This window comes from Phyllobates terribilis, unplaced genomic scaffold (genome assembly GCF_046119375.1).
Source record: "Phyllobates terribilis strain yellow unplaced genomic scaffold, ASM4611937v1 Scaffold_5__5_contigs__length_657084704, whole genome shotgun sequence".
NCBI classification, from domain to species: Eukaryota; Metazoa; Chordata; class Amphibia; order Anura; family Dendrobatidae; genus Phyllobates; species Phyllobates terribilis.
Window position 1 is genome coordinate 71,797,061 of NW_027362765.1, and position 26,991 is coordinate 71,824,051.

A 26,991-nucleotide genomic window follows, 5' to 3' on the forward strand; every position below is an offset into this window, starting at 1 on the left:
ATCATCAAGCTACAGAGCAATGAAATAGAGACATCCTTGTACCGGAAGCCAATCGACAGTCCAACATACCTTAAATGGGACAGTTTCCATCCGAAAAAATTAAAAAACTCTATTGTCTACAGCCTAGCCATCAAATACAATCGGATATGTTCCAACCCTATGGATAGAGAAAAACACCTTGGTGGCCTCAGAAAGACCTTTTTGAATCAGGGCTACCATCTAAAACAATTGAGAACCAGATAACAAGAGCCACCAGAATATCAAGGAATCATCTCCCACATTACAAAACTAAACAAGAAAGCAACCGGGTGCCTCTAGTAGTCACCTACAACCCAAATCTGGAGGTGCCAAGGAGAGCTGCACGGAAACTACAACCCTTACTACAAAAAGATACCCGATTACAATCCATATTTCCAGATCCCCCACTTCTGTGTTTCAGGCAACCCCCAAATTTAAGAAGCATCATTGTCAGAAGCTCCCTGTCATCTCCACCAGCTACAAGTACCTTTCCCTGCAACCAGAAAAAAATGTAAAACCTGTCCATTTATAATGACCACAGACAAGGTAAAGCTACCCAACTCACATCAGGAATACAAGATCCCAGGTACTTTCGGCTATATCACATCTAATGTAGTATACTTAATTATATGCAACAAATATCCATCTGTATATAGGTGAGACAGGGCAAAAAATTAGGACAAGGATGAATCATCATCGCCACACAATAAAAGAAGAAAAAATAGATCTACCTGTAGCCAAGCATTTTTGTTAACCTGATCACAACATCACAGACATGAAATTATTTTTATTAAAAGGTAACTTCAAATTTCAGAGAGACAGAAGAGTCTCAGAATATAAACTAATGGTGACCTTTGACACCTTCAGAGCAGGAATGAATGTGTCGCATGGATTTATGTAATTCTACATCAACTAAGGAATGTGCTCCTCAGAGCTTTGGGGTCATCATAACAGTCCTTATCTATGAACCAATCCAATATTTACAGCCAGAACTATTTATCTTTCTCCCACAGTAATACCTCTGCTTAACGTTACCTGTCTCATCTATTGCATTATTTCTGTGTCCTAATGTGTATAAATATGTGACTCTTCAGATTTTGGGTTATACTAGCCTGATGAAGAGGCCTGAGTAGCCTCAAAAGCTTGTAACCTGTTACCATCTTTTCATTTGGCCATTAAAAGGTATCAACCACTGAGGACTCTCAAATCTAAATATTTTTCTATCAAATGTCTTATGTGCGTTAAGGCTGATTACAATGTCATCTCTTAATTTTTTTTAAAGATTTGTATGATTCCAACAAATGTTGACCTAATGTTATGTGCAATAGAATGACCTTCAACAAAACCTATCTGGGAAGATGTTACAATACTGGGAAAAATAGGTTGGAGTCCCATAATTTTAGTTACTAATTTAAAATCAACATTAAGAGAGATTGGTCTATATGACCCTGGGAGTAAGAGAAATAATAAATAAAATGAAATACGGATAGGGAGATTCGTTATAGAAATCATACATGGTTTCATTATCAAAACTTTAATTAAAGGGGTGTTCTTATACTGCTTTAATTAGTTATACAGCATGGCAATGAGCAACTTTGAAATTTACTTGCTTTATCTACCTGCTTTGATTCTCCTGCAATGAGAGATTTTATCTTTTACAGCAGCAGAACGCTTTTGCATGGAGCTCGGCCTCTAAAGCCTGGCTGACAGTGTGCAGTAGCTACATTGCAGGAGAGAATTTAACTCTTAACATACCAGCTACCTCTCTCCAGCCCATTGATTTCTATGGAGCAGTTTCGGCTCCATTGCAACATCACCCGCCAGCAGCTTTCATAGCCAGCCTAATCATGGCTCTGCTCTAGCAGTGTGCTTGTCCAACTGTCTTGTTATCTTTATGTTTAAACTTAATGATATAAATGTAGATGTAGAACAAACCACTGATGGCTGAATGTGTTACAGCAGAACTTGTGCTGAGCTTTATAGTTTTACTAATACTAAAGCTCTGCTATTAACCAGAACTGTTACCGAAGGAAGAGAGCCCACCCTGTCACAAACTAGGAAGTGAGGAAACTGCACTGGTCTTAGCTGCTCAAGAGGCATCTTTAGAATACCCCTTTAAAAAAAACGTAAGAAGGTTTTGGGTGTTGGTTTTAGAATTTGTCTAAACAAAAACATTGGGGCCAGGAGATTTATGTAATTTAAAAGATCTAATGGCATTAATAACCTCTTCAACAGAAATTTGTTTAGTAAGCATTGTTCTTTCCTAATCTTCTGCTGTTCATTTGGTGGGATTAACTTGATTAAGAAAAGTGACGCTATTATTAAAGGAGTCACGAGGCTGCGTAAATTTGCGAAACATTATCTGAACACCTCCAGAACTGCAGAATAATTTCATCACCTTGTAGAATCTATGACATGATGAATTTCTGAGATTCTAAAGGGCCACAGGAGACCCAACGTGCAACTTGATGGGTGTCTCTAATGTGGCCATTCATTGTATATTTTATACTTGGTGGAGACGACAGGATAAAGCTGATCATAGACATTAGATGTTGTCTGGATCTTCTCACAATTATCTGGTTATGGAGACTGTTGGTTAGAATTAGGAGCCGACGGGTTGGATTTATACAGGAGACTTACATCTGTGTGATAACTACGGCTGTCATGTCATTTTTGGTCATCGTGTTAGAAGAAAAGATCGTAAATTAATTATTTTCATACGACTTCATTTGTCTGTGGCTTTTACAATATTTTTGTTTTAGGCTGAAGATCTGACCTTTATTGATAATACTGGTACATATGGAAGTGATTTGGAGTGGATTAAAGTGGAGATTCCTACAGACAGCGATTCAGGTGAGTTGTAACCACTAAATGCAGAGAAGTCACAGATTCTACTCATTCACTGGCGTTTGTTTTTTTTAAATCTGCCACACAGTTCCAGAGATTTAGGCCTTGTAATTGAGTGCTTCTTCTTATGGTCTTTATGATTTTTGTCAGATGATGGACATGGCTTGTATTGGTTGCTGCTGTAAAGTCTTTTTTCAGTTCCACAGTGTTCCCATATTTGTCCTGGAAGCCAATGTTTTCATAAGCTTTTCTCACATAAAAAAACTAACCTTCCACTTTTAACTTCTGCAAAAATAAGAAAAAAATGTATTTGCAACTTAAATTCTACACTTGCTCCAAACTCATGACGTACTTGTACATGACCCCACTGCTCTTGCCCTGTGCTGTGCTCTGTGCTGGGGTGCATCTAGTGGTTTGGGAGTGGATGAGTGGGTCACCTAATAGCACTCACTTAGTCCCCTTTTATTAGTGTCCACTAAAAGATTCACAATAAAGGATTGGTGATGGGCACAAAAAACATTAACCTATGAAGTAGTTGGCTCCAATAGAGAAGTGAAAAAACTGAAAGCTCAACTTAATAGGCGTGCATCATACTCTATTGGTCCTTGCTTTAAGGTGTATTGTTTCTGCCACTGTCTTCATTGATAATTGAGTTTACTACAATTTGCATGTAAATATTATAAAATATATTAACATAGTATGAATAATTATTATTGTTTCAAAGAATTGTTATTGAAAAAAAAAAAATTTCAGTTTTATTCTTTGCAGATGATCAGGGTGTCCCACCGGATACATATGAGTCTTCCTATCCATTGCAGACTGTTAAGTCAAAGAAAAGTAGCAGAAGAGATGTTCAACATAAAAGAGGTCACAAAAGAAAGAAGCCATATTCATGTTCAGAATGTGGGAAATGTTTTACTCAGAAATCATACCTATTTAGACATCAGAAAATTCACACTGGGGAGAAGCTATTTTCATGTTCAGAATGTGGGAAATGTTTTTTCAGTAAATCATATCTTATTAGGCATCAGAGAAGTCACGCAGGACCAAAGCTATTTTCATGTTCAGAGTGTGGGAAATGTTATTGCACTAAATCGTATCTTATTACACATCAGAGAATTCATACCGGGGAAAAGCCTTTTTCATGTTCAGAATGTGGGAAACGTTTTAATCAAACATCACATCTTTTTAAACATTTAAGAATTCACACAGGGGAAAAATTATTTTCATGTTCAGAATGTGGAAAATGTTTTACAGATAAATCAACTCTTTATGGACATCGGAAAATTCATACAGGGGAGAAGCCATTCTCATGTTCAGAATGTGGGAAATGTTTTAATCAGAAATCACAACTTGTTACACATCAGAGAACTCACACAGGGGTGAAACCATTTTCATGTTCAGAATGTGGGAAATGTTTTATTCAGAAATCACAACTTATTAAACATCAGAAGGGTCACACAGGGGAGAAGACAATTTCATGCCCCTAATGTGGGATTTTTTTAAACCAGAAAGTAACTTTAATTGTACATCAAAGAATGAACACTCGGAAGAAAGAATATTCATGTTCAGAATTAAAGTCACCTCTTAACTTCAAAGAAATCACTCAGGGAAGTAGCCATTTTTCTAAACTCATTTATTGACAAATTGACCAGGAAAAAATGCAACAGTTATGACGTGAAGTCTCATGTGTACCTGAGAAAGTGCACTAAATGATTGAAAATCAAATAAAATCCAAATACACCTATACAGAAAATATACATTAAATATTTATATATTAATAACAGTAATAAAATATGCATTAATGTGATGTTAAACCAAATCCGATTTTCACACAAGTACTAAAAGTAGATAAAGAGAAGCAAATAAAAAAAAATATATAAAAAAAAAAATAGGCTTTGTTAATTGTCAGGCGATTTAATTGCTTCAGATCAGTGGATCTGGGTTCTGAGACCACTATTGATCGTTAAATAGACCCCTGAACAGTTTAGTGTCCAGAAGACAGGAGCACTCGGCTCCTGTCTGAAAGCATACACAGAGCAAAGTACGGATTCAATAGAAAGCACAGCCTATGAAGCCTATGCTTTCCATTGAATCTGTACTCCGCTCTTTGTGTGCTTAGAGAAGATTTGAGCACTTTTTTCTCCTGAGCTTTCTCCTCACTATTCAGTAACTAAATTGCCTGTCAAATATGAAAAATGTCTTGAAAGTTTAGTTACTCTTTAAAAAACAGGGATCTATCAGTCTTATCTTCACAATACAGGTTTTCAAAAGTGTATCTTGGCACAAACTGATATAGTAAATTAATTTAATTAAAGCTTAATAGTGTGTTTTAGTTTTATTAGCCTAAAATATCAAAATTTGCTGCATAGTGACTTTCGAGAAATAGCCTGTTTCTCCAAAGGGTGAAAGGACAGTTATTTCTCAGTCTTCCTTCAACAGTTGTCTCACTTAAAGGTAAGATGACACCGCACACATGTTATTCAAACCATGGGCAACATGTATCAGACACTGGCTATATGATTTCAGCCATGTGCAGTGGATATAAAAAGTCTACATATCCTTGTTTAAAATGCTAAGTTTTTGCGATGTAAATAAAAAATCATACTGAGAAGAATCATTTCAGAATTTTGTCCACCTTTTAATGTTGCCCATAATCTGTACAATGCAATTGAAAAATAAACTGAAATCTTTTTGTGTGGAAAAATAAAAACAAAGCATGGCGCATCTAGAGTTGGCAATCTATGTCCACTCGTCCTTGCTGTAGATCCAAATCTGTCAGAATGCTTGAGTATCTCCTTTGTCCTGCTACCCATTCAGGTCATCCAACAGATTTTCAATTGGATTCAGGTCTGGGCTCTGGCTGGGGTTTCCAAAACGTTGATCTTCTTCTACAAAAGCCATTATTCTGTTGATTTGGAGGTCGCTTAGGGCCATTGTTGTGCTTAAAGGTGAAATTCATCTTCAGCTTTTTAGCCTTAAGATTTTGTTGAAAAATATACTGGTATTTAGAACTGTTCATATTTCACTCCTCTTTGAATAATACCCCAATTCAAGCTGCTGAAAAAAAGGCCCCAAAACATAATGCTGCCTCTACCATGTTTCACTGTAGGGATAGTATTCTCCTGGTCATGCGCAGTGTTGGCTTTGCATCAAATATACCTTTTGGAATTATGGCCAAAAAAGTTCAACCTTTTGTCTTATCAGACAATAACAACATGTTTTCCAACATGCTTTTGACAGATAGGCAGTCTGGGATGTTGTTCTTAGTAAAAAAAAAAAAGGCTTCCGTCTTGCCATCCTACCCCACAGTCCAGATATATGAAGAATGCAGGAGATTGTCGTCACATATAGGGCACAACCAGTATGTACCTGCCAGAAATAAATTCAGTTAGTTTAATGTTCCTGGAGGCCTCTTGGCAGCCTCCCAGTCCAATTTTTTTATATTTTCATCGAGTTTTGAGAGACGTTCTAGGTAGTGTTACTGTGGCACCACTGCGGGGGATTACCACAGAATCCATAGGTGGAGGGGGAGATGTACACTTGGGCACACACAACACCTTCCACCCCAGGTCTGAGGGGAGGAGTCAGTTTCCAGGGAGAAAAGCGGCAGTCAGTTAGTCTACAGACGGGTGAAGGAGGAGAGAGACACAGAGAGCTGTTGGCTGAGGACCAGTGAAGCCCTGAGTTGTGGAGAAGGACACCAAAGAAAGTAAAAGGTGGCAGGTTCAGGTTAAGGCAGGACTGATCCCAAACAACGCACACATTGTTAGAGGAGGCCTCACAAATCTCCAGGGTGAATATCTCTACCTGCACCGAAAACCTGGTTACCCTCCTGAACTGTACCTGTTACCGGACATCAGTAAAAGAAAGATACTGAAACAAAGACTTAATGTGTGTGTGTGCCTACTTTGACATTACTGCCTATAGCGTTCGTACAAGCCGTATGCCGATCACCTCAGCAACCATACACAGCGCTGGTAACCGATTTTACCAGTTACCACAGGAGGCGTCAGGACACAATACTCCCATCATCTTCACCCCCATCCCTTTACTGACGGTCCAGGGCACGGAACCGGAAACCAACCAACCGTGATCCCCACAGAAGTAACCCATCCATCCCGGTATCCGAGTACCCCTACCCCTGTCGACCGAATCATTACTGTTGTGCCAAATTTAAGCCACTTCTTGATGATCGTTTTCACAGTGATCCATGGTATACCTAATGCCATGGAAATTTTTTTGTACCCTTTTCCTGACTGATAACTTTGAACAATGAGATCCCTTTGCTGTGATGTAAGCTGATTAGGGACCATGGCTTTTGCTGTAAATTAAACTAAGAACATAGGATTTTTCTATTAGAACAGCGAAACTTTATATGAGGTTAATCAAACTCACTTTAAATGATGGCAGCTGTGTACCGTCTACTATACTGTGTGCACAATTATTAGATAATTTGTATTTTTGATGATTATTATTGAACAACTGGAGTGCTGTTGGTCAGTCCAAAAAGTTAATAAACTTGATTATTTAAAAAAGTAAAAGTGAAATTTTGTCTTTCATTGGAGAATATCTACAGAATGTGTGCAGAATTATTGGGCAACTAAATGAAAAATGGAAATTTTCCCATCTCAGTTGTATATTTTAATTTGTTAAAGTGTGATTAAAAAAAAAAACAACAACTCAAAATGTCCAAAAATACATTTGTAACATATCAAAAAAATTATCAGCGAAACCGTGACCAATATAGTAATATTACGTTTTTAGGATTGCTATGCTTTCACAGTGAACATTCACAATAGTGTACACCACTGATTATACCTATAATTAATGGAAAATGGGTTACAGATATAAGGACAGCCTGCAATGACAGGGTTGAATGTTTTCAAATTACAACAAGTAATGCATAGTCAAACCTGTTAACCCTACTCTGCTGCCGCTACAACTGATATAATTCAATTTAAGACATCTGTCCCTTGCTCTGAATTAATAAGATATCCTAACAGGGACTTCCTACTAAAACTGGGTTTAATTTACCAGTTAAGGTATTTATCTATACTGCTACTAATTATGTATTTTATCCAATGTTAGTATAAATTTGATATCAATAGAAATAAGTTATATTTTAAAAATATTTGCACATGCACATCCTTTCCTATTACTCCTTTCCCATTAATTATTAACAATAACAGTCATACAGTAAGCCTTCCATGCATGGAGTCGGTCAGTTTCTTAATTTGTTGACGATCAACTCTTTGGGCAGCATCAACCGCAGCCTCCCAGACACTGTTCAGAGAGGTGTACTGTTTTACTTCACCGTAAATCTACTGATGTCACTCTCACACTGCGGAGTGGTGACAAACTTTCATGTCTAGTGGATGCCTGCAGCTTCCACCTTCCACCTCTCCCTTTGGTCCAGTTAGTCCATGGCCCCACTCATACCGGTAAGGAGGCTGTATTGTGTCATCTCATTGGTTGGCTCCAGGTTTCAACAAATCAGCAATAAGGTTTTTGCAGGCTTGTCATTTGTGCTTGAAATAACCCTTGTAGAACAGAGAAGATGCTTTCTCGGTGTAGACCCCAGGCAGACTGCCCATTTCAGAGATTGCAGATTGGCTACATATAATTATCAAAGGTGGGTAATTATGAGACTGTCCTGCTATATATGGATCTCCTCTCTGGCTCAAGATGGCCGGATGCCTGTCCTGTGAATGCTGCTAATGGCAAGAATACAGCAAAGAAACTGCTGATTGAAGTAGTGTACAAGTATGGAGTACCCAAGGTGATTGAAAGCTACAGATGTACACACTTCACTGGAGAGGTTTTAAAGGAAACCTTGACTGCAATAGGCATTAGTCAAGCATTTCACACGCCATATCAACCACAGAGTAGTGAAAACATGGAAAAGATCAATTAACAATAAAACCAAAGCTTCAAAAAACTATACAGGAAATAAAGTTTTGCTGGCCTGAATGCCTTCCGATACCCCTGTACTCAATACAAACTACCCTCAATAGGAAAACTTCACTGAGTTCCTATGAAGAGCTTTTTGGTCAAGCGCCTAAAACAGAAATGTACTTCCCACAACAGTTACAGATCCTACACTCAGAGATCATATGAGAGACTGTGACTATTAACATAATTCATCATTGTATTTTTTTCTTCAGTCCCGGACCCAAATTCACATAAGCTCTAACCAAGAGATTGAATTGTGACATAGAGACACGTCCGGAGGAGTCTGGAACCCAGATATGATGGCCATTATCATGTGCAGCTAATTGTACCTACGTCTGTTAAGCTTAAAGGTAAGAATACTTGTGTCCACGTCAGCCACTGCAAGAAAGTCACCAATTTAGACATGATCCGAGACCACTGTGATTCGCTATACTGTCACTTTAAGTGCCAAATACTTTGATTGCTAATATCTTCGCAACGGAGAAGTGAAATTAAAAAGAAAAACTTTTATTCTGGTCTGAAGCCATTATTACATCGTGTGTCCAGCTCATCATGAAAAATTTGGTGAAAGGTTCTTTTCAAATGTACCTGCAATAGATTTTCTTTTAGTAAGACTATTAGGCCTCATGCACATGTTTATACAAATACAGTACATGAAAAAATGGTACAGGTGTCATCAGTGTTTTGGATCAGTGTGTCATAGGGTTTAGTCCGTGAGTCCATTTTTTCATCAGTATGTCATCAGTGATTTTCATAGATGGATAAATTAAAAAGCTTCTCCTATCCTTTCCAATGTTAAATATACAGCACATGGATGACACATAGATGCCATCTGTGTTCTGTACGTATTTTTCATGGACCTATAGACTTGTATTTGGCTCTTTTCATTCATGATATCGGAAAAAAACAGACAGGCCTGAGAGTTTTGCATGGACACAAGGTCAATGAAAAAACCTGGAACTGTGAATAGCACCATAGATTATAATAGGTACATGTTCTATCCATGAAAAAAAAAACGATAGCACACATACGTGAAACATGGACATGTGAATAAGACCTTAAAACACTTTTTAAATGCATAGGTGTACATATTTGTTCACTATTTATAGGACTTTTGTCTACTAGATTAGTTAATCAAATGATAATTTACACACGTCAGATGCCCACATGGTATGACTTACCACCACCATTATCACAACAAAAGCTTTCGGGGACTGTTGAGCCTCCACCACCTCCACCAACAGCAGTTGTGGCATTACATGCTCCTGAGCTGACCACAGAAAAATCAGATCTGCCCCCAGAAGATCTTATAGCTGGATGTTGGCTCCACTCTTAATCACCGAGGCCACCACACTCCTACTCTGGTGACATTATCTCCTTGTCACCTCAGTTTGGTTGCCAGATTCCACCACGCAATCATCATTGTTCCTAACTCAGCTCACAGTTGTCTCACTATGGTAAATGTCTTAACCTCCTTGACACCCCTCAAGATTCTCACCTCTACATTTCCTAGAACTCAGAGTGATTATGATTAACTAACATGTCTATCCATGTACCCCATATATCTGGACTGCTACAACCAGTCTTTAAATCAGCCCTGTCTGAGTCTCCGTGTCAGTAACTGTTCTGCAGTGGATCATGAACCTAGTAGTCTGATCTAAATGAAGCCTGAGTCAGGGTCAGTAACCGTTCTGCAAAGGATCCAGAACCTATTAGTCTGAACAGAGCACTAGTCCTCTCCGTGTCTGCAGCTGCAATACTGGGGACTGCCTAGGAGTAGTACCTAGTGCCTACCTGCAGCCTGTAGCATCAGCGTCTCTGCCCCCTGCCAGGCAGAGACGCCGTCCCCCTTACCGTCGCGGTCATGGTCCGGTGTCTTCCGGCCTCCCTGCTGCTGCTGCTGGTGCACGCAGCTTCCCGGGCACTGTGCTTAGGGAGCGGGCACGCGCGCTCCCTCCCTCTTAAAGGGGCCGCGCTCGCCTTCCTAAAAGTCCCCGGCCAATGGCCGGAGGACTTTCCCTATTTAAAGCACCTCCTCCAATATGGAGGTGTCTATGCAAGGTTAGTGCTCTATGTTCTTACTGTTGCTTCAGCCCTCAGGTCCCTCTGTAAGTCAGTCCTGTCCGCCAGTCTGTTCTTCAGTCCAGCCCGCCAGTCTGACTACAATCCAGCCCGATAGTCTGTCTACAATCCAGTCCGCCAGCCGGTCTATGGGCTCTGCCCGCCTGCTTACCTGGAAGGACCTGCCAGTTACCTGCCGTGTCCGCCAGCCTGCTTACCTGGAATCACCTGCCAGTTATCCGTTGTGCCCACCAGCCTGCCTACCCGGAGCACCCGTCTGGCTATCAGCCGAATCAGCCTGCTTATCCGCTGTACCGGTCTGTTCCTGTCATCTGACCCATGGGAGTCACCTGCTCTCATACAAGGTCGGTCCCAGAGTGGCACCTGGTCCCCCTGCTCAGTCCCTCCCTGGTTCACGGAGTCGACTGAGTCGCCGTGCAACCTTGGTCAGGCTGAGTAGGTACTTAGTCATGCCCCTCCTTGCACCGCAGCACCGCAGCACAGAGGTTCCACCACCCGGATCCATAACAGTTTGCACGGACCATGGAACCCAGTGGCCCCCAGGCTCCTTAGCTCTCTGACCTGTACCAGGAGACTATCCTGACCTATCTGCGGAATGTCAATTCCCGCCTGGACACGCTGTCCACCCCATCTGTGTCCACCTCTAGCCGAGTGGCATCCGCTCCGGTGGCACCTCAACCTACTGGCGCTATGGCACCCGACTCTGGACCTCGGCTCTCTGCGTCTCAACCTTTTTGGTGGTGACCCCATCTTATGTTGGGGCTTCCTAAATCAGTGCACGCTGCACTTTGAACTCCTGGCACATCAGTTCCCCTCCGACCGGGCCAAGGTGGCGTTCATCATGTCTCACCTCACCGGGGAGGCATTGGCATGGCTAAACCCTCTGTGGGAGAGAGGGGATCCCCTGGTGTCCGATTTTCTGGCTTTCTTCATTGCCTTCCGGAAGGTCTTCGATGAGCCTGGACAAAAATCTTCTACTGCCTCGTCACTTCTCCGTCTCCACCAAGGGAGTCTCACCGTGGGCCAGTATGCCATACATTTTCGAACCCATCTGAGCTTGCCTGGAACAACGAGGCCCTGGTGTCCACCTTCTGGGAGGGTCTTTCCGGACGGATCAAGGATGAGTTAGCCGGTCGTGACATCCCTACCACCCTGGACAACCTGGTGTCATTAGCTACCCGGATTGACATCCGTTTTCAGGAACGTGCCAAGGAGACTACCTGGGAGAGAAGATTTCCGCGTCTCACTCCTGTATTCCAAAAGCCTGCCTCCCATCCAGCAATTCCCCGGGCATGTTCGTCAGGCGTTTGAATCAAGGGTCAGGTGATGTTGAAAATTATTGCACACACTTCAGGAGATGGGCCTCAGAAGTTAAATGGAATGATTCTGCGCTGAGATGTTTATTTCTTGCTGGTCTGAGTGAAAGGGTTAAGGATTTGCTAATTGCATTCCCTGCACCTGAGACTCTGCAGGAAGCTATGCAGTTAGCTGTTCGTGTGGACAGGAGACTGAGGTCCAGGGTTAATGATGTAAAAACTCCTGTAACTTCAGGTCCTAGTTCCCAGAAAATCTGCTCTGACAGCGGAGAACCAATGGAGGTTGGGGCGATGTCACTCCGTTCTCAGGAAAGAGATCGGAGATTCGCCGAGGGTTTGTGTCTTTATTGTGGTAAAGCTGACCATTTGATTAAGTATTGTGAGCGTCGTTTAAGTAAAGGAAAAAAAGGGTCAGTTACGCCCATATAGCCTGTTTACGCTCTGCAGGAGTGTTTCTTTCTGGGAGTACTACTCTGCAGGGAGATTTGATTGAATTTCAGGTATTTATGGATTGTGGTTCAACACTTAATGTGATTGGGAAAGGGTTTTTGGAAAACTTTAAATTGAAATCCAAACCTTTGTCATCACCTATTTCTGTGGTTGCAATTGATAACACTCCTTTGAAATGTATTACTCACAAGACTGCTGCATTTCCCCTCACTATCAATGGAGGTCACCAAGAAATTTTGGACTTGGTTGTTTTGGATAATTTGCCCTCTCCAGTTGTTCTTGGATTGCCTTGGTTAAGACTGCACAATCCTTTATTGGACTGGTCTACTAATGTGATTAAGTCTTGGAGTCCGAAGTGCTAAGATAAATGTTGTAATGGTCGCATTGCGGCTGTGGAAAAAGGGGAATTACTGGTACCTATTCAAGATTTTTGGAGGTTTTTTTTCGGAGGAGGAGTCGCAAGTTTTACCTCCTCATAGGGATTATGATTGCGCCATTGAGTTTGTTCCGGGTGCTACTCTTCCCAAGAGTCGCTTGTTTAATCTGACTATCCCTGAAAGAAAGGCCTTGGAGGAATACATACAGACTATCCTGGCTGCAGGTCACATTAGACCTTCTAAGTCACCTATGGCAGTTGGATTCTTCTTTGTTAAAAAAAAAAGGACGGCTGTTTACGTCCATGTCTGGATTTTCGTGAAATTAATAAGATTACCGTACGCAATTCCTACCCATTGCCGTTAATTCCTGACTTGTTTAACCAGTTAGTGGGAGCCAAGTGGTTCTCCAAAATTGATCTCCGGGGGCACACAATTTGTTACGTGTGAAGGAGGGTGATGAATGGAAAACTGCTTTCAGCACTCCGGTAGGTCACTTTGAGAATCTGTTGATGCCTTTTGGTCTTACCAATGCACCTGCATTTTTTCAGAACCTTATTAATGACATCCTGAGACCTTTGATTGGTAAGAATGTGGTTGCGTATTTGGATGATATTTTGATTTATTCACCAGATCTAGAGTCCCATTGGCAGAGTGTACGTGAAGTTTTGCAGTTATTGAGTGATAATTCACTCTTTGCTAAGCTGGAGAAATGTGAGTTCGCTGTGCAGAAAATTAGTTTTTTGGGCTACATTGTCTCCAGCGAGGGCTTTGAGATGGACTCTGTGAAGGTTCAGGCTGTGCAGGAATTGCCTAGGCCTATTGGTTTGAAATCTATACAGAGATTTTTGGGTTTTGCCAATTATTACAGGAAATTCATTAAGAATTTTTCTGTAATTGTTAAACCTCTAACCGATCTCACCAGGAAAGGTGTGAATACGGCCCAGTGGACTACTGGGGCCATTGAAGCGTTTGAGTATCTCAAAGAGAGGTTCAGTTCTGCCCCTATCCTTTTGCAGCCTAATGAGACCAAGCCTTTTTTGGTCGAGGTCGATGCTTCATCAGTGGGGGTCGGAGAAGTTTTGTCTCAGGAGAACAAGGGTGGAGTACATCCTTGTGCCTTCTTTTCGAAAAAAATTTCGGAAACCGAATTGAATTATGATGTTGGAAATCGGGAGTTGCTGGCTATTAAACTTGCGTTTCAACACTGGCGTCATTTTTTGGAAGGCGCTAGATTTCCTATTCAGGTTTTCACAGATCATAAGAATTTGATCTATCTGGATGCTGCCAAGCGCTTGAATGCCCGTCAAGCTAGGTGGGCACTTTTTTTCTCTCGGTTTCATTTTTCTGTTACCTATATCCCTGGTACTAAGAATGTTAAACCCGATGCTTTATCTCGCAGCTTCTCTCCTACGGTCTGTGCCGAGGAGGAGGAGAGCATTTTCCAGAAAGGAGTTGTGGTGGCGGCTTTGGACACCGTTTTGGAGAATGGGATTCTGAATGCTCAAGATGATGCTCCATCTAACACTCCCCATGGGAGGTTGCTCGTGCCTAGAGCGTTTAGGAGAGATTTGTTTGTGGAGTGTCATGAATCTCGGTTGGCAGGTCATCCAGGAGTTTTGGAGACTAAGAGACTTATCAGTCGCAGTTTTTGGTGGCCTGGAAGGCAGAAGAAAATCATCAAGTGGGTGCGTCAGTGTACTGTGTGTACTAGGTCAAAGGCTTCACATACTCCTGCTGCGGGGTTGCTTTGCCCTCTGTAGGTTCCTAGTGCGTCTTGGACGCATCTCACTATGGATTTTATTACTGATCTTCCTGTGTCCGAGGGTTTTACTGTCATCTGGGTGGTCGTGGACCGTTTTAGTAAGATGTGTAATTTGGTTCCATTCATTAAGTTGCCCTGCGCCAAGACACTCGCTAAGGTATTTGTTAAGGAGATTGTCAAGCTCCATGGCGTTCCCACGGATATTGTTTCTGATAGAGGACCTCAGTTTGTGGCTCGCTTTAAGCGTGTTTTTTGTGACAGGTTGGGAGTCCATTTGTCATTTTCGTCTGGTTATCATCCGGAGTCGAATGGACAGACTGAAAGAAAGAACCAGGATGTTGAACAGTTTTTGCGTTGTTTTGTGGCGGACAATCAAGAGATGTGGTCTGAGTTTCTGCCTCTCGCAGAATTTGCTCTTAACAATCATACATCCTCCTCTGCTGGGTGTTCTCCTTTGTTTTGTTGTACTGGGAGACATCTGTCTTTTGGTTCGTTCTCCAAATTGGGGTCGGCGGTGCCAGAGGAGGAGAATTTTTCCGGTGATTTGGAGAGAGTTTGGACTAATGTACGTTGTAACCTGCAAGAGGCTAACAAGAAGTCCAAGAAGTATTTTGACAGGAAACGTAAAGAGGTTTTATTTACTGTGGGTGACATCGTTTGGTTGTCCTCGAAGAACCTGCAGTTGAGGATTCCCTCTAAAAAACTGGGTCCTAAGTTTGTGGGTCCATTTAAAGTGCTTCAGGTTGTTAACCCGTCTGCTGTTAGGTGGGATGTCCCTACTTCCTGGAAGATTAATCCTGTGTTTCATGTTTCCTTGTTGAAAAAGGCTGACGTATCTAATAGGGACGCCACTGTCACAGTTCCTCCTGTGGTGGAAGACGGCGAATATGAAATTTCTCGTATTTTGAATTCTAGATGGCATAGAGGGAAATTACAGTATCTTGTCTCCTGGAAGGGTTTCGGTCCCGAAGACAACTCCTGGGTAAGGACGGATGATGTCTCTGCTCCTAGGCTTGTTAAAGCTTTCCACAGGAGGTTTCCTGATAGGCCTGGGCCTGGAGGATCCGGAGGATCCTCATAGAAGAGGGGGTACTGTTAGAACCCTCCTGTTAGTTTTTTCTATCTTGTGTTTTGCGGTCACGTGACCATCTGCCTATATATTCCAGCTCCGCCCTTCTGGCTTTGCTGGACTTCAGTGTTGTTTGACTGTCTTTCTAGCCAGGTGCTTCGGTGCCTATCTCTGTCAGTTCGCTTGGTCCTCTGGGACCTCTAGTACTTTTTGTCAGTTTGTCTTTTGTGCTCTGCAACAACTTCTGTTTAGGAGGTGTCCCATTTTTGTCCCAGTCCTTAGTTCATTTAGGGACCCCTCCCTTAATTCTATAGGTCTTCATTCAGACTAGCCGAGGACTAAGGCGGGTCTGTTCACAAGGAACAGGCAGCCCGCTACATCGTAGGGATTCAGCTTAGTCTTACTGTAGGGACAGCTTTCCCCTATCTTTCCTTAGTACTTGTTGCAGATTATAACAATAACAAGACAAGTGTAGCATTTCAGAGTGCAGCTGTTTTTTTTTAGTTTAATTGACTTTGTCGTCTCAGCTTGCACGTGTTCACACTTGTCTTGTTCTGTTTGTGTTACGGGTGTATCAAGTGTGACAGACAGTCGCTCTGGATCCGGCTGTAGAAGGTCACTGCACTTGGTATTGCAGACGCCTTCTTGATCTTCTCACCTCTGTAGTGTAGTGATATCCTTCTCCCTTTAGGAATCAGCAGCGACCTCCACCTTATGCTGCTAATTGACACACCCTTGCTTGGTAGTTAAAAACTCTCAGTTTCTCCCGGGAGTCACTGATGATAGTTCTTTGTTCCTTTGTCCAGATTTGGAGTACTGGTAGTTGGCTAGTTTCTTCTTGGGTCCATTGGAGGACAGTTGGTGTGATCTCTCTGGTGTCTGCTCAAGCTATATCCCCTTTGTTTGTTTACCTTGTTGTCTTTAGTTATAGTGGGGCCTGACTAGTGCTACCTAGCTCTAGGGACATTCAGGGATTAGGTTTCCTGCTCGGTGATAGGTGCGGAAGCTATTTAGGGGCGATAGGGTAGTCATAACGATATTAGATCTGCCTAGGGGTCTCCAATCCCCCTTTCCCTAGTTGTTGGGCTCCCGTCCCCCTCTTCCCGTCATTGTACACTTGTTCCTTCCCTCACCTTGCGTGACATTATCAACGGCCATACATTAAAAAAACTGACACGTCGTCTTTTTTTTGTGTGTTTTTTTTTTCCTTCTCCCTTGGTTCACGGATCCCGTTGCAATGCTGGCATACCAGGTTCACAAGCTGTCACTGGAGGTGACAGACCTTTGCTCTGAGGTTCAGCAGCAGCAGCGGCTGCAGACTCCTAATGTTGGGGACTCTGCGGGTAGGTCGGTCCAGCTTGAACCCAAAATTGCCCTCCCGGACAGGTTTTCAGGAGGTATGGGCAAGTTTTTTTGTATTCAATGAAGCTTGCATATTATATTTTAAACTTTGTCCTTACTCCTCTGGAGATGAGAAGCAGCGAGTGGGGATTGTGATCTCACTGTTGCAAGGAGATCCTCAATCCTTTCTCTTAGCCACAGGCGCCTGTTTTCCTCCAGTCAGTAGAGGGGTTTTTGGGGCTCTAGCCCTCATCTATGATGATCCTGACTGAATCTACTTGGCTGAGTCCAGGCTGTGTCGCCTTCAGCAGGGGAATCGGTCAGTGGAGACATATAGCTCCAAATTCTGCAGATGGGCAAATGATACCAAATGGAATGACCCGGCTCTTAGAAGCAAATTTTGTCAAGGCTTTACTGAAAGATTGAAAGATGCCTTGGCAGTGTATGAAACCCCGGAGTCCTTGGAGTTGGCCATGTCATTGGCTATATGTGTTGATAGACGCCTGCGGGATAGGTGGGTGAGACCACCTTCTCTGGAGACTTCTTTTCAGGGTAATGCCCCAGGGGGGTTGGAGGTGTGGTCCGGGGTGAAGCAGTACGGGTGGAGGTGGAAGAACCCATGCAGTTAGGGAGTGCCTCTGCATTGTATGTTTACCCTGAGATCCGCAAAAAGAAAGGGCGTGTTTTTTTGTGGAAAAAAGGGACATTTTATTGGGGCCTATCCCTTGATTCCTAAGCAAAAAGAAACTCTATTAACCCTTGGTAGTCTGGAGTTGGATAATCAGGGGGTGTGTTTGTCGTCAACCTGCTGTTCTCGGTTTGTCCTGACAGCAGAGGTGATGCTAGAGAGCAGGACTGAAAAAATGTCTGTGTTTGTAGACAGTGGAGCTGGGGTCAGCCTGGTTGATGCTGAGTTTATGAGAACTCATGGGCTTGATTGCTGTACTTTAGCTAAGCCCATTCCTATTTATGCCATTGACTCAGCGTCACTTTCACGAAAAGCTGACTCAGATTGTACATAATGTGAGACTGAGGGTGGGGACTGTTCATTGTGAGATAATTCCTTGTTATGTCCTGGAGGGTCTTCCCACTCCAATTGTACTGGGTCTACCCTGGTTGGTGAAACATAATCCGATAGTGGATTGGGAATCCAGAGAAATTCTTGAATGGGGAGATTACTGCCATGGGAACTGCTTAACCATTTTTGTCTGGTTTTGAGGACGTATTTTCTAAGAAGGGGTGTCAGGATTTGCCTCCTCATCGTGCATATGACTGTCCTATTAACCTGACCCCTGGAGCTAAACTACCAAAGTCCAGACTGTATAATCTTTCTGGCCCTGAGGGACAAGCCATGAAGGATTTAATTGCAGAGAGTCTGGAGAAGGGACATACCAGACCCTCATCTTCGCCTGTGGCGGTAGGGTTCTCCTTCATGTAGAAGAAAGATGGCGGTCTCCGTAACTGTTTAGATTTCTGGGAATTGAATCAAATTACCATCCGAGATCCATACCCTCTTCCTCTGATTCTAGATTTGTTCAGCCAAGTTGTGAGAGCCAAGGAGTTCTCCAAGTTGGATTTAAGGGGAGCCTGCAATCTGGTTAGAATCAGAGAAGGGGATGAATGGAAAAAGGCATTGAATATCCCTGAGGGGCATTTCGAGAGTCTGGTTATGCCTGACTCTGACCAATGCTCCCAGGGTTTCCAGCATTTCATAAATGATATTTTCCATTATTTGGTAGGCAGGTTTGTGGTGGTCTATCTGGATGATATTTTGGTTTACACACCTGATTTTTAGACACATCGGGGGCATGTTAAACGGGTGCTTCAGATATTAAGGGATAAGAAGCTATATGGCAAACTAGAGAAATGTGTTTTTGCCATCCAGGAGGTGCAGTTTTTGGGGTACCTGTTGTCATCTTCAGGTTTTCGGATGGATCCGGAGAAGATCCGTGCTATCATTGATTGGGACTGTCCTGATAACCTGAAGGCTTTACAGCGTTTTCTGCACTTTATTTATTTTTACCGGAAATTCATCCAAAATTATTCGGGGTCTGATTTTTCTAAATGGTCGAATGCCACCCAGCAGACTTTTCCTTCCCTAAAGAGTAGTTTTGCCCCAGTATCTATACTCACTCAAACCGATATTTCTCAATCTTTTATCATTGAATTTGATGCGTCGGAGGTGGGGATTGAGGCTGTGTTGTCTCAGGGTCCATCCTCTGGTAAATGGTTTCCATGCGTTTTCTTTTCCAAGAAGTTATCTTTGGCTGAGAGAAATTATGACGTGGGTAATAGGGAGCTTTTGGCGATTAAACTGGCATTCGAATAATGGCGACATTGATTGGATGGTGCAGTCCATTCTATTACTGTTATCACGGATCACGGACCATAAGAACTTGTCATATCTTCAATCCGCTAACTAGATGGTCTCTGTTTTTTACATCACAACTCTGTGCTTGAAGGTCATCCAGGTGGTAAGGCAACTGCAGTCCTTCTTTCTCGTCATTTTTGGTGGCGGCGTTGCATCGAGATGTGGTTGAACATGTGTCTGCTTGTAGTGTTTGCGTGCATTCTGAAGAATCACATGGTCGTCCGTCTGATCCGCTTCTTCCACTGCCTATTCCTAGCACGCCATGGACACATTTGTCCATGGATTTTATTAATGCCCTCCGGTATCTGCAGGAAAGACTGTGGTTTTGATGGTTGTAGATAGGTTCATTAAAATAGTTCACTTCCTCACATTACCGGCACTTCCGAATGCCAAGACTCTTGCTCAGATATTTATATATGAGATTGTGAAGCTTCACCGGGTTCCCTACGATGTGGTGTCAGTTCAGCGGGCCCAGTTTGTTTCTAAGTTCTGGAAAGCTTTCTGTACTCGACTGGAGGTCCAGTTGTCCTTTCGCTCTGCCTTCCATCCTCAGTTGAATGGACAGACAGAGCGCATTAATCAAAATTTAGAGACTTATTTCACATGTTTTGTCTCCAAAAACCAGGAAGATTGGGCATCTTACTTACCTTTGGCCGAGTTTGCTATTAATAATCATCGCCAAGAATCTACCGGCAGGTCACCGTTCTTTGGTGCATACAGTTTCTATCCACAGTTTGGTACTTTTAGTGGGGGAGGGCCTTCTGGAGTTTCTGAGGGAGAGCGTTTTTCTTCGTCGCTCTCCTCTGTGTGGCGTGGGGTTCAGAGTAGCTTGAAGATCATGGGAGACAGGTACAAACATATGGCTGACAGGAAACGCTCGCCAGGTCCGGACCTAAGAGTGAATGACTTTGTGTGGTTGTCTACCAGGAATATCAAGTTGAAGGTTCCTTCCTGGAAGCTGGGACCTAGATTTATTGGTCCCTAAAAAATATCCACCGTCATTAACTCAGCAGAGTTTCGTCTTGAGCTACCTCAGGCCCTTAACCCCTTACTTACCGGGGACATATTAGTACGCATATTTGCGTACTGCCCGTTCAGTGAGGGCTGCTGCGCTGAGCCCTCACTGAACGGAGCACATGTCAGCTGATTCTTACAGCTGACATGTGCCCGCAACAGCCGCGGGTGGAATCGCGATCCACCCGCGGCTGTTAACATGTTAAATGCCGCTGTCAATCTCCGACAGCAGCATTTAACGCGCGCTTCCGGGTAGAGCGTCATAAGCCCCGCCCACCGGCGACCTCGTCACGTGATCGCGGGTCGCCGATGGGCGTGCATGACAACCCAGGGTCTGCAGCAGACGCCTGTGGTTGTCATGATCTTGTCGCTATGAGCGCCACCTAGTGGTCGAAGAGGCGATCGGATAGTTGCTGCTTCTAGTCTCCTATGGAGACTATAGAAGCATGCAAAAAGTAAAAAAAATAAGTTTTTAAAAATATAAAAAAAAATAAAAAACTATAAAAGTTTAAATCACCCCCCTTTCGCCCCATTCAAAATAAAATAAATAAAAAAAAAAAAACACATACACATATTTGGTATTGCTGCGTTCAGAATCGCCCGATCTATCAATATAAAAAAAGAATTAATCCGATCGGTAAATGGCGTAACGAGAAAAAAATTCTAAACGCCAGAATTACGTTTTTTGGTCGCCGCAAAATTGCAATAAAATGCAATAACGGGCGATCAAAACATCGGATCTACCCCAAATGTTATCAATAAAAACGTTTGCCCGGTGCGCAAAAAATAAGCCATCAACCAGCCCCAGATCACGAAAAATGGAGACGCTACGGGTCTTAGAAAATGGCGCTATTTTTTTTTTTTTTTTACCAAATTTTGGAATTTTTTTTCACCACTTAAATATAAAAGAACCTATACATGTTTGGTGTCTATGAACTCGCAATGACCTGTAGAATAAGAATGGCAGGTCAGTTTTAGCATTCAGTGAACGTGGTAAAAAAAATAAATAAAAAACAACTGTGGTATTGCACTTTTTTTGCAATTTTACCGCACTTGGAATTTTTTTCCCGTTTTCCCGTACAGGATATGGTAAAACTAGTAATGGCGTTGAAAAGTACAACTCGTCCCGCAAAAAATAAGCCCTCACATGGCCATATTGACCAAAAAATAAAAACGCTATGGCTCTGGGAACAAGGGGAGCAAAAACGAAAATGCAAAAACGGAAAATGCTCCGGGGCTTAAGGGGTTAAGATCCACAATGTGTTTCACAGGTCTCTGCTCAAGAAATATGTAGAACCTCTTGAGTCCTCTCCCCTGTTACCACCCCCAATCATGGTTGATGGTAATTTGGAGTTTAAAATTTCAAGGATTGTGGATTCTCGTCTCTAGCGTCGTTCCTTACAGTACTCGGTGCACAGGAGGGGTTATGGTCCAGAGGAAAGGATGTGGGTTTCGGCATCAGAGGTGAATGCTGGTTCGTTTGTTCCACACCTCTCATCCTGGAAACCTGGTACTGAGTGTCCAGAGGCCACACGGAGAAGGGGGGTACTGTCATGGGGGGTGTATCAAGTGTGACAGTCGCTCTGGATCCGGCTGTAGAAGGTCACTGCAGACGCCTTCTTGATCTTCTCATCTCTGTAGTGTAGTGATATCCTTCTCCCTTTAGGACCCAGCAGTGACCTCCTCCTTCTGCTGCTAATTGACACACCTTTGCTTGGTAGTTAAAAACTCTGTTTCTCCAGAGAGTCGCCAGTGATAGTTCTATGTTCCTCAGTCCAGGCTTGGAGTACTACTAGTTCGCTAGTTTCTTATTGGGTTCCCTTGGAGGACAGTTGGCGTTATCTCTCTTGTGTCTGCTCAAGCTAAGTATATCCCCTCTGTTTGTTTACCTTGATGTCTTTAGTTATAGTGGGGCCTGACTAGTGCTCACCCCGTCCCCTCCCTACCTATGGCCTAGCTCTAGGGACATTCAGGAATAAGGTTTCCTGCTCGGCCATAGGTGCGGAACTTATTTAGGGACAATAGGGTAGTCAGGGTGATATTAGATCTGCCTAGGGGTCTCCACTCCCCCTTTCCCTAGTTGTTGGGCTCCCTTCCCCCTCTTCCCATCATTGTACACTTGTTCCTGGTCAGTCTTTTTGATATTTGTAGTGACGGTAAGCAGGTACATGAGGGAATTATTGCGAAAAAGAAGTACAGCGGAGACATTATAACTGTAGTGGCACATAGGGGGCACTGTTATTGTGTGGGGCACAATAGGAGGGTACTATTCCTCATCAGGGCAAACAAGGGGCACTGTTAATAGCAGTATATTGTTTGAGTAGAGATGGTAGAATGTGAGGAGGGCATTTGAGAATTAGTAAAGTAACAGACTGGTAAATCCTAGATAGTGTATGAATATATGTACATATATACACACACTATGTCGGATTTACCATTACTCGTATGTATCTATGTGTGCGTGTCATGTATTGTTTATGTGTCTATCATGCATTGTGTGTGCAACGTGCATTGTGTGTGTCACATACAATGTGTGTGTGTGTAGTATCCACATTTATAAATAACGGCGGCATGGATAGTTCATAGGTATAAACATGTCAGCAATCACCCAACGAATGAGCAAAATGTTTCTCATTCATCGGTTGATTGGATTGTTTATGTCGGAACAAAAATCATTGTTCTCAGTGGCACATCACCCGATGTATACTGCAGACATGTTGCCGATAACCTGATACTGTATGGGGACAGATTGATCTATTAGTGATCGTTCTGTGCCATTTATTCTTCCTCATTCGGTGTAAAGAGGCCAGGAAACAAGCACCGAGTGACTTCAGTATTGTCGATCGCGCTTGTTTAATGGTCTAAACTCAGAGCATGTAAATGCGACCTAAATGTTTGTGTGTGATGGTGCAATAAATTAGCATTTGGGGCCCCATTTTAAACTTTTGCCCACTGCCCACTTTGTCTAAAAAAAGCCCTGTCTAGAACAGTACTGCTTATCCCTTACATTAGCCACCATTTATCCTTACAAGTGTAAGCAGCACTTAGTACATCCAGTATAAGATAAGTCTCAGTGCCGGCAATGGCGCGGGCTGAATGACGGTTGCTCACCTTTCCTTGATGCTATGTATCATGGGAAAGTGACATAGGCAGGGCAGAGGAGCTTGGGAACTCCCTGTAGGAAACTTCAACTCATACCATGAAGCACAAATTATGAACAAATTACAACAAAAGTTGTCAGGTTCAGTTATGATACGAGCCATCTCTTAATTACTTTGACCTCCTGAATTCAAATCTGACAAGGAAAATTTTTAGTAGGCTTTTGTTTCTATGATATCCTTTATAAGTTTTCCTTTTACTGCTAAATATAATTAATGCATAAAAGTTTCAGTACTTTGAAACATTATTATTTTTGCCAATATTAAGATGCAGAATATTTTGTCATGCGAATTTTCTGATATTTATTTTGCGGAAACTTAATTATTCAAATAACTAAAACATGTCTAAACACTATTACAAATTATAAACAGTTAAAGAAATTGCACTACAAATTTGGTCTTCATTCAGTGACAGCTCTTTTTTGCTTGTCTCTTGTACTCCTTCATCGGATCATCTCTTACAATTGTCCAACAGTAATTTGCAATCATTGATGGATTCCATTTTCTTAGATATAATTTCTCCATAGCTGCAATATCTTGGTGAAATCTCTCATTGCGGATTGCTCCGCATTTGGGTGGAAAAAAGTCTAGATGCGAATGTAAGAAATTAATTTTTAAAGACATGTTACAGCCAAGATCCTTATATGTTTTGAGAACGTTTTACACCAACTCTTCATGGTTACAGAATCTGCTCTTGAGTTTTCCAAAAAATTAGTTACCACTAATGTGAGCTCCTCATCTTGAAGAAGCTTACGAATCTGAGGTCCAATAGAAACTCCTTCCTTTATCTTTGCTTCACTCAATCTTAGATAATTTAATGCTTTTGCATTTTTATCCATTGCCTTTACAAAGTTCCTCATTAGGCTCAACTTGATATGTAATGGTGGTAACAAAATCTTATGTGGGCCAACAAGTGCTGGATGCAGGACATATTTACGCCCTGGCTGAAGAGAAAGGCGAGTCTCTTTTATTGTAGTTATATTCTCTTGCAAGACTATCCCACTCACACAGAAAGCAGCATTTTGTGTATCCACCCTGGAGGCCAAGTAAGAGGTCAATCACCTTTAAGTCATCACAGAGGGGCCACAAATATTGGTCATAATTCAGGCACCTCAACAGCTGTTTCATGTTGTCATAGGTTTCTTTCATGTGGACTACATAACCAACTGGAATTGAATGTAGTGCATTACCATTATGCAGCAAGAAGGCTTTTAGGCTCGTTTTGGACAAATTGATGAAGAGCCTCCATTCTTCTGGATTAAATGCCTGCAAAATCTTCATGGAAAATACAGGAATTGATGCTGATTCTGTGGTCAAACTTACAGAATTCATCCTCACCCACAATTACTTTGAATTTGATAACAACATATATCTACAGGAGACTGGTACAGCGATGGTAAGTAAAATGGCTCCACAGTTCTCAAATCTTTTCATGGCCAAGCTTGAAAGTGTCTTTTTGCCCTCATGTCTCATCAGGCCTCTGGCCTACTATCGTTTCATTGACGATATTTTAATCATCTGGACAGGGTCTGAGCAACAGCTGAAGATGTTCCATGAATACTTTTTTTATAACTGTAATTTTTATTAAAATTTTTCACATATTTTTAGGAAACATAGAACACAGAGAAGTCATTCACATTTTCATATCAGAGAAAACACTTAGGCCTCCAACAGGCCGGCCCATTAGAGATCACTTTAAAGCTTTCAAATTCAAATATCTGATATGACATCCATTTTAAATAACAGTCCATAAAACACAGAGAAAAAAAAAAAACACAGACAACACAGAGAGAAGGAAGGGAAAGGAAGAATGATATAGACAAAAGATCAAGAAACAGTTGGTCATTCACTACACTGCACCCAATAGTAGTCCCATGGGGCCCATACTGTCTCGAACAGGTCCATCTTTGCATTAAGACTTGCGGTCAAGGATTCCATCCGCCTCACATCACAGACCCTAGCGTAGTACTCTTGTCTAGAGGGTGGTGAGTCCCTTTTCCAGCAATCATGCATCTCGCTGCTGTCAACAAGTGGAGGAGCAATTTGGAAGAGTGTTTACCCATTCCCCTAGGGGTCACATTGAGAAGGAAAACAGAGGGCTCCAGAGAAATCTCTGTAAATAGCACCTCCTGAACCAGTTTTCTTATTGTTTCACAAAAAGGAACTATTTTGCTGCAGGACCAGAAAACATGTGTCAGAGAGCCGACAGATGATCCACATCTCCAGCATATACTCGGGACCTGCGGGTTCATTTTATTCAGGACATCCGGCGTGTGGTACCAATGCATTAGAATTTTATATTGGTTCTCCTTGTATAGGGTGCAAATTGATGTCTTAGCTGCTTTAGACCATATTGTCTGCCATGTCTGAGGGGAAAGTTCCATGAACACTTTAATCAATATGATCACACCATCAACCTAACACTCAACTACTCCTTTACTGAAATTAACTTTTTGGACACCATCATCAAGCTACAGAACAATGAAATATAGACATCCTTGTACCGGAAACCAATTGACCGTCCTACATACCTTAAATGGGACAGTTTCCATCCAAAACACATAAAAAACTTTATTGTTTACAGCCAAGCCATCAGATACAATCGATATGTTCCAACCCTATGGATAGAGACAAACACCTTGATGGCCTTAGAAAGACCTTTTTGAATCAGGGTTACCATCCAAGAACAATTGAGAACCAGATTACAAGAGCCAACAGAATATCAAGAAATCATCTCCTACATTACAAAACCAAACAAGAAAACAACCGGGTGCCTCTAGTAGTCATCTACAACCCAAATCTGGAGGTGCTAAGGAGAGCTGCACGTAAACTTCAACCCTTACTACAAAAAGATGCCCGATTACAATCCATATTTCCATACCCCCCCAATTCAGTGTTTCAGGCAGCCCCCAAATCTAAGAAGCATCATTGTCAGAAGCTCCCTGTCATCTCCACCAGCTACAGGTACCTTTCCTAGCAACAAGAAAAAATGTAAAACCTGTCCGTTTATGACGACCACAGACAAGATAAAGATTCCCAATTCACATCAGGTGCCATTCCCAGGTACTTTCAGCTGTATCACTTCTAACGTAGTGTACTTAATTATATGTACCAAATGTCCAGCTGGGGGTCTTTATGTAGGGGAGACAGGGCAAAAACTTAGGACAAGGATGAATCATCATCGCCACACAATAAAAGAAAAAAGAATAGATCTACCTGTAGCCAAGCATT

The 26,991-nt window shown here is 42.3% G+C and overlaps 1 protein-coding gene across 1 annotated transcript in view; it reads left to right on the forward strand.

Moving 5' to 3' along the window:
• LOC141271464 (uncharacterized) overlaps positions 1-7,298 on the forward strand; it is a 163,857-nt gene extending 156,559 nt beyond the window's left edge. The window contains exons 28-29 of the mRNA XM_073681535.1: positions 2,781-2,871; positions 3,619-7,298. Of these exons, the coding sequence (XP_073537636.1) occupies positions 2,781-2,871; positions 3,619-4,355 (828 nt within the window). The 3' untranslated portion in view covers positions 4,356-7,298. The remainder of the gene's footprint in view (positions 1-2,780; positions 2,872-3,618) is intronic.
• The last annotated feature ends 19,693 nt before the right edge of the window (positions 7,299-26,991 follow it).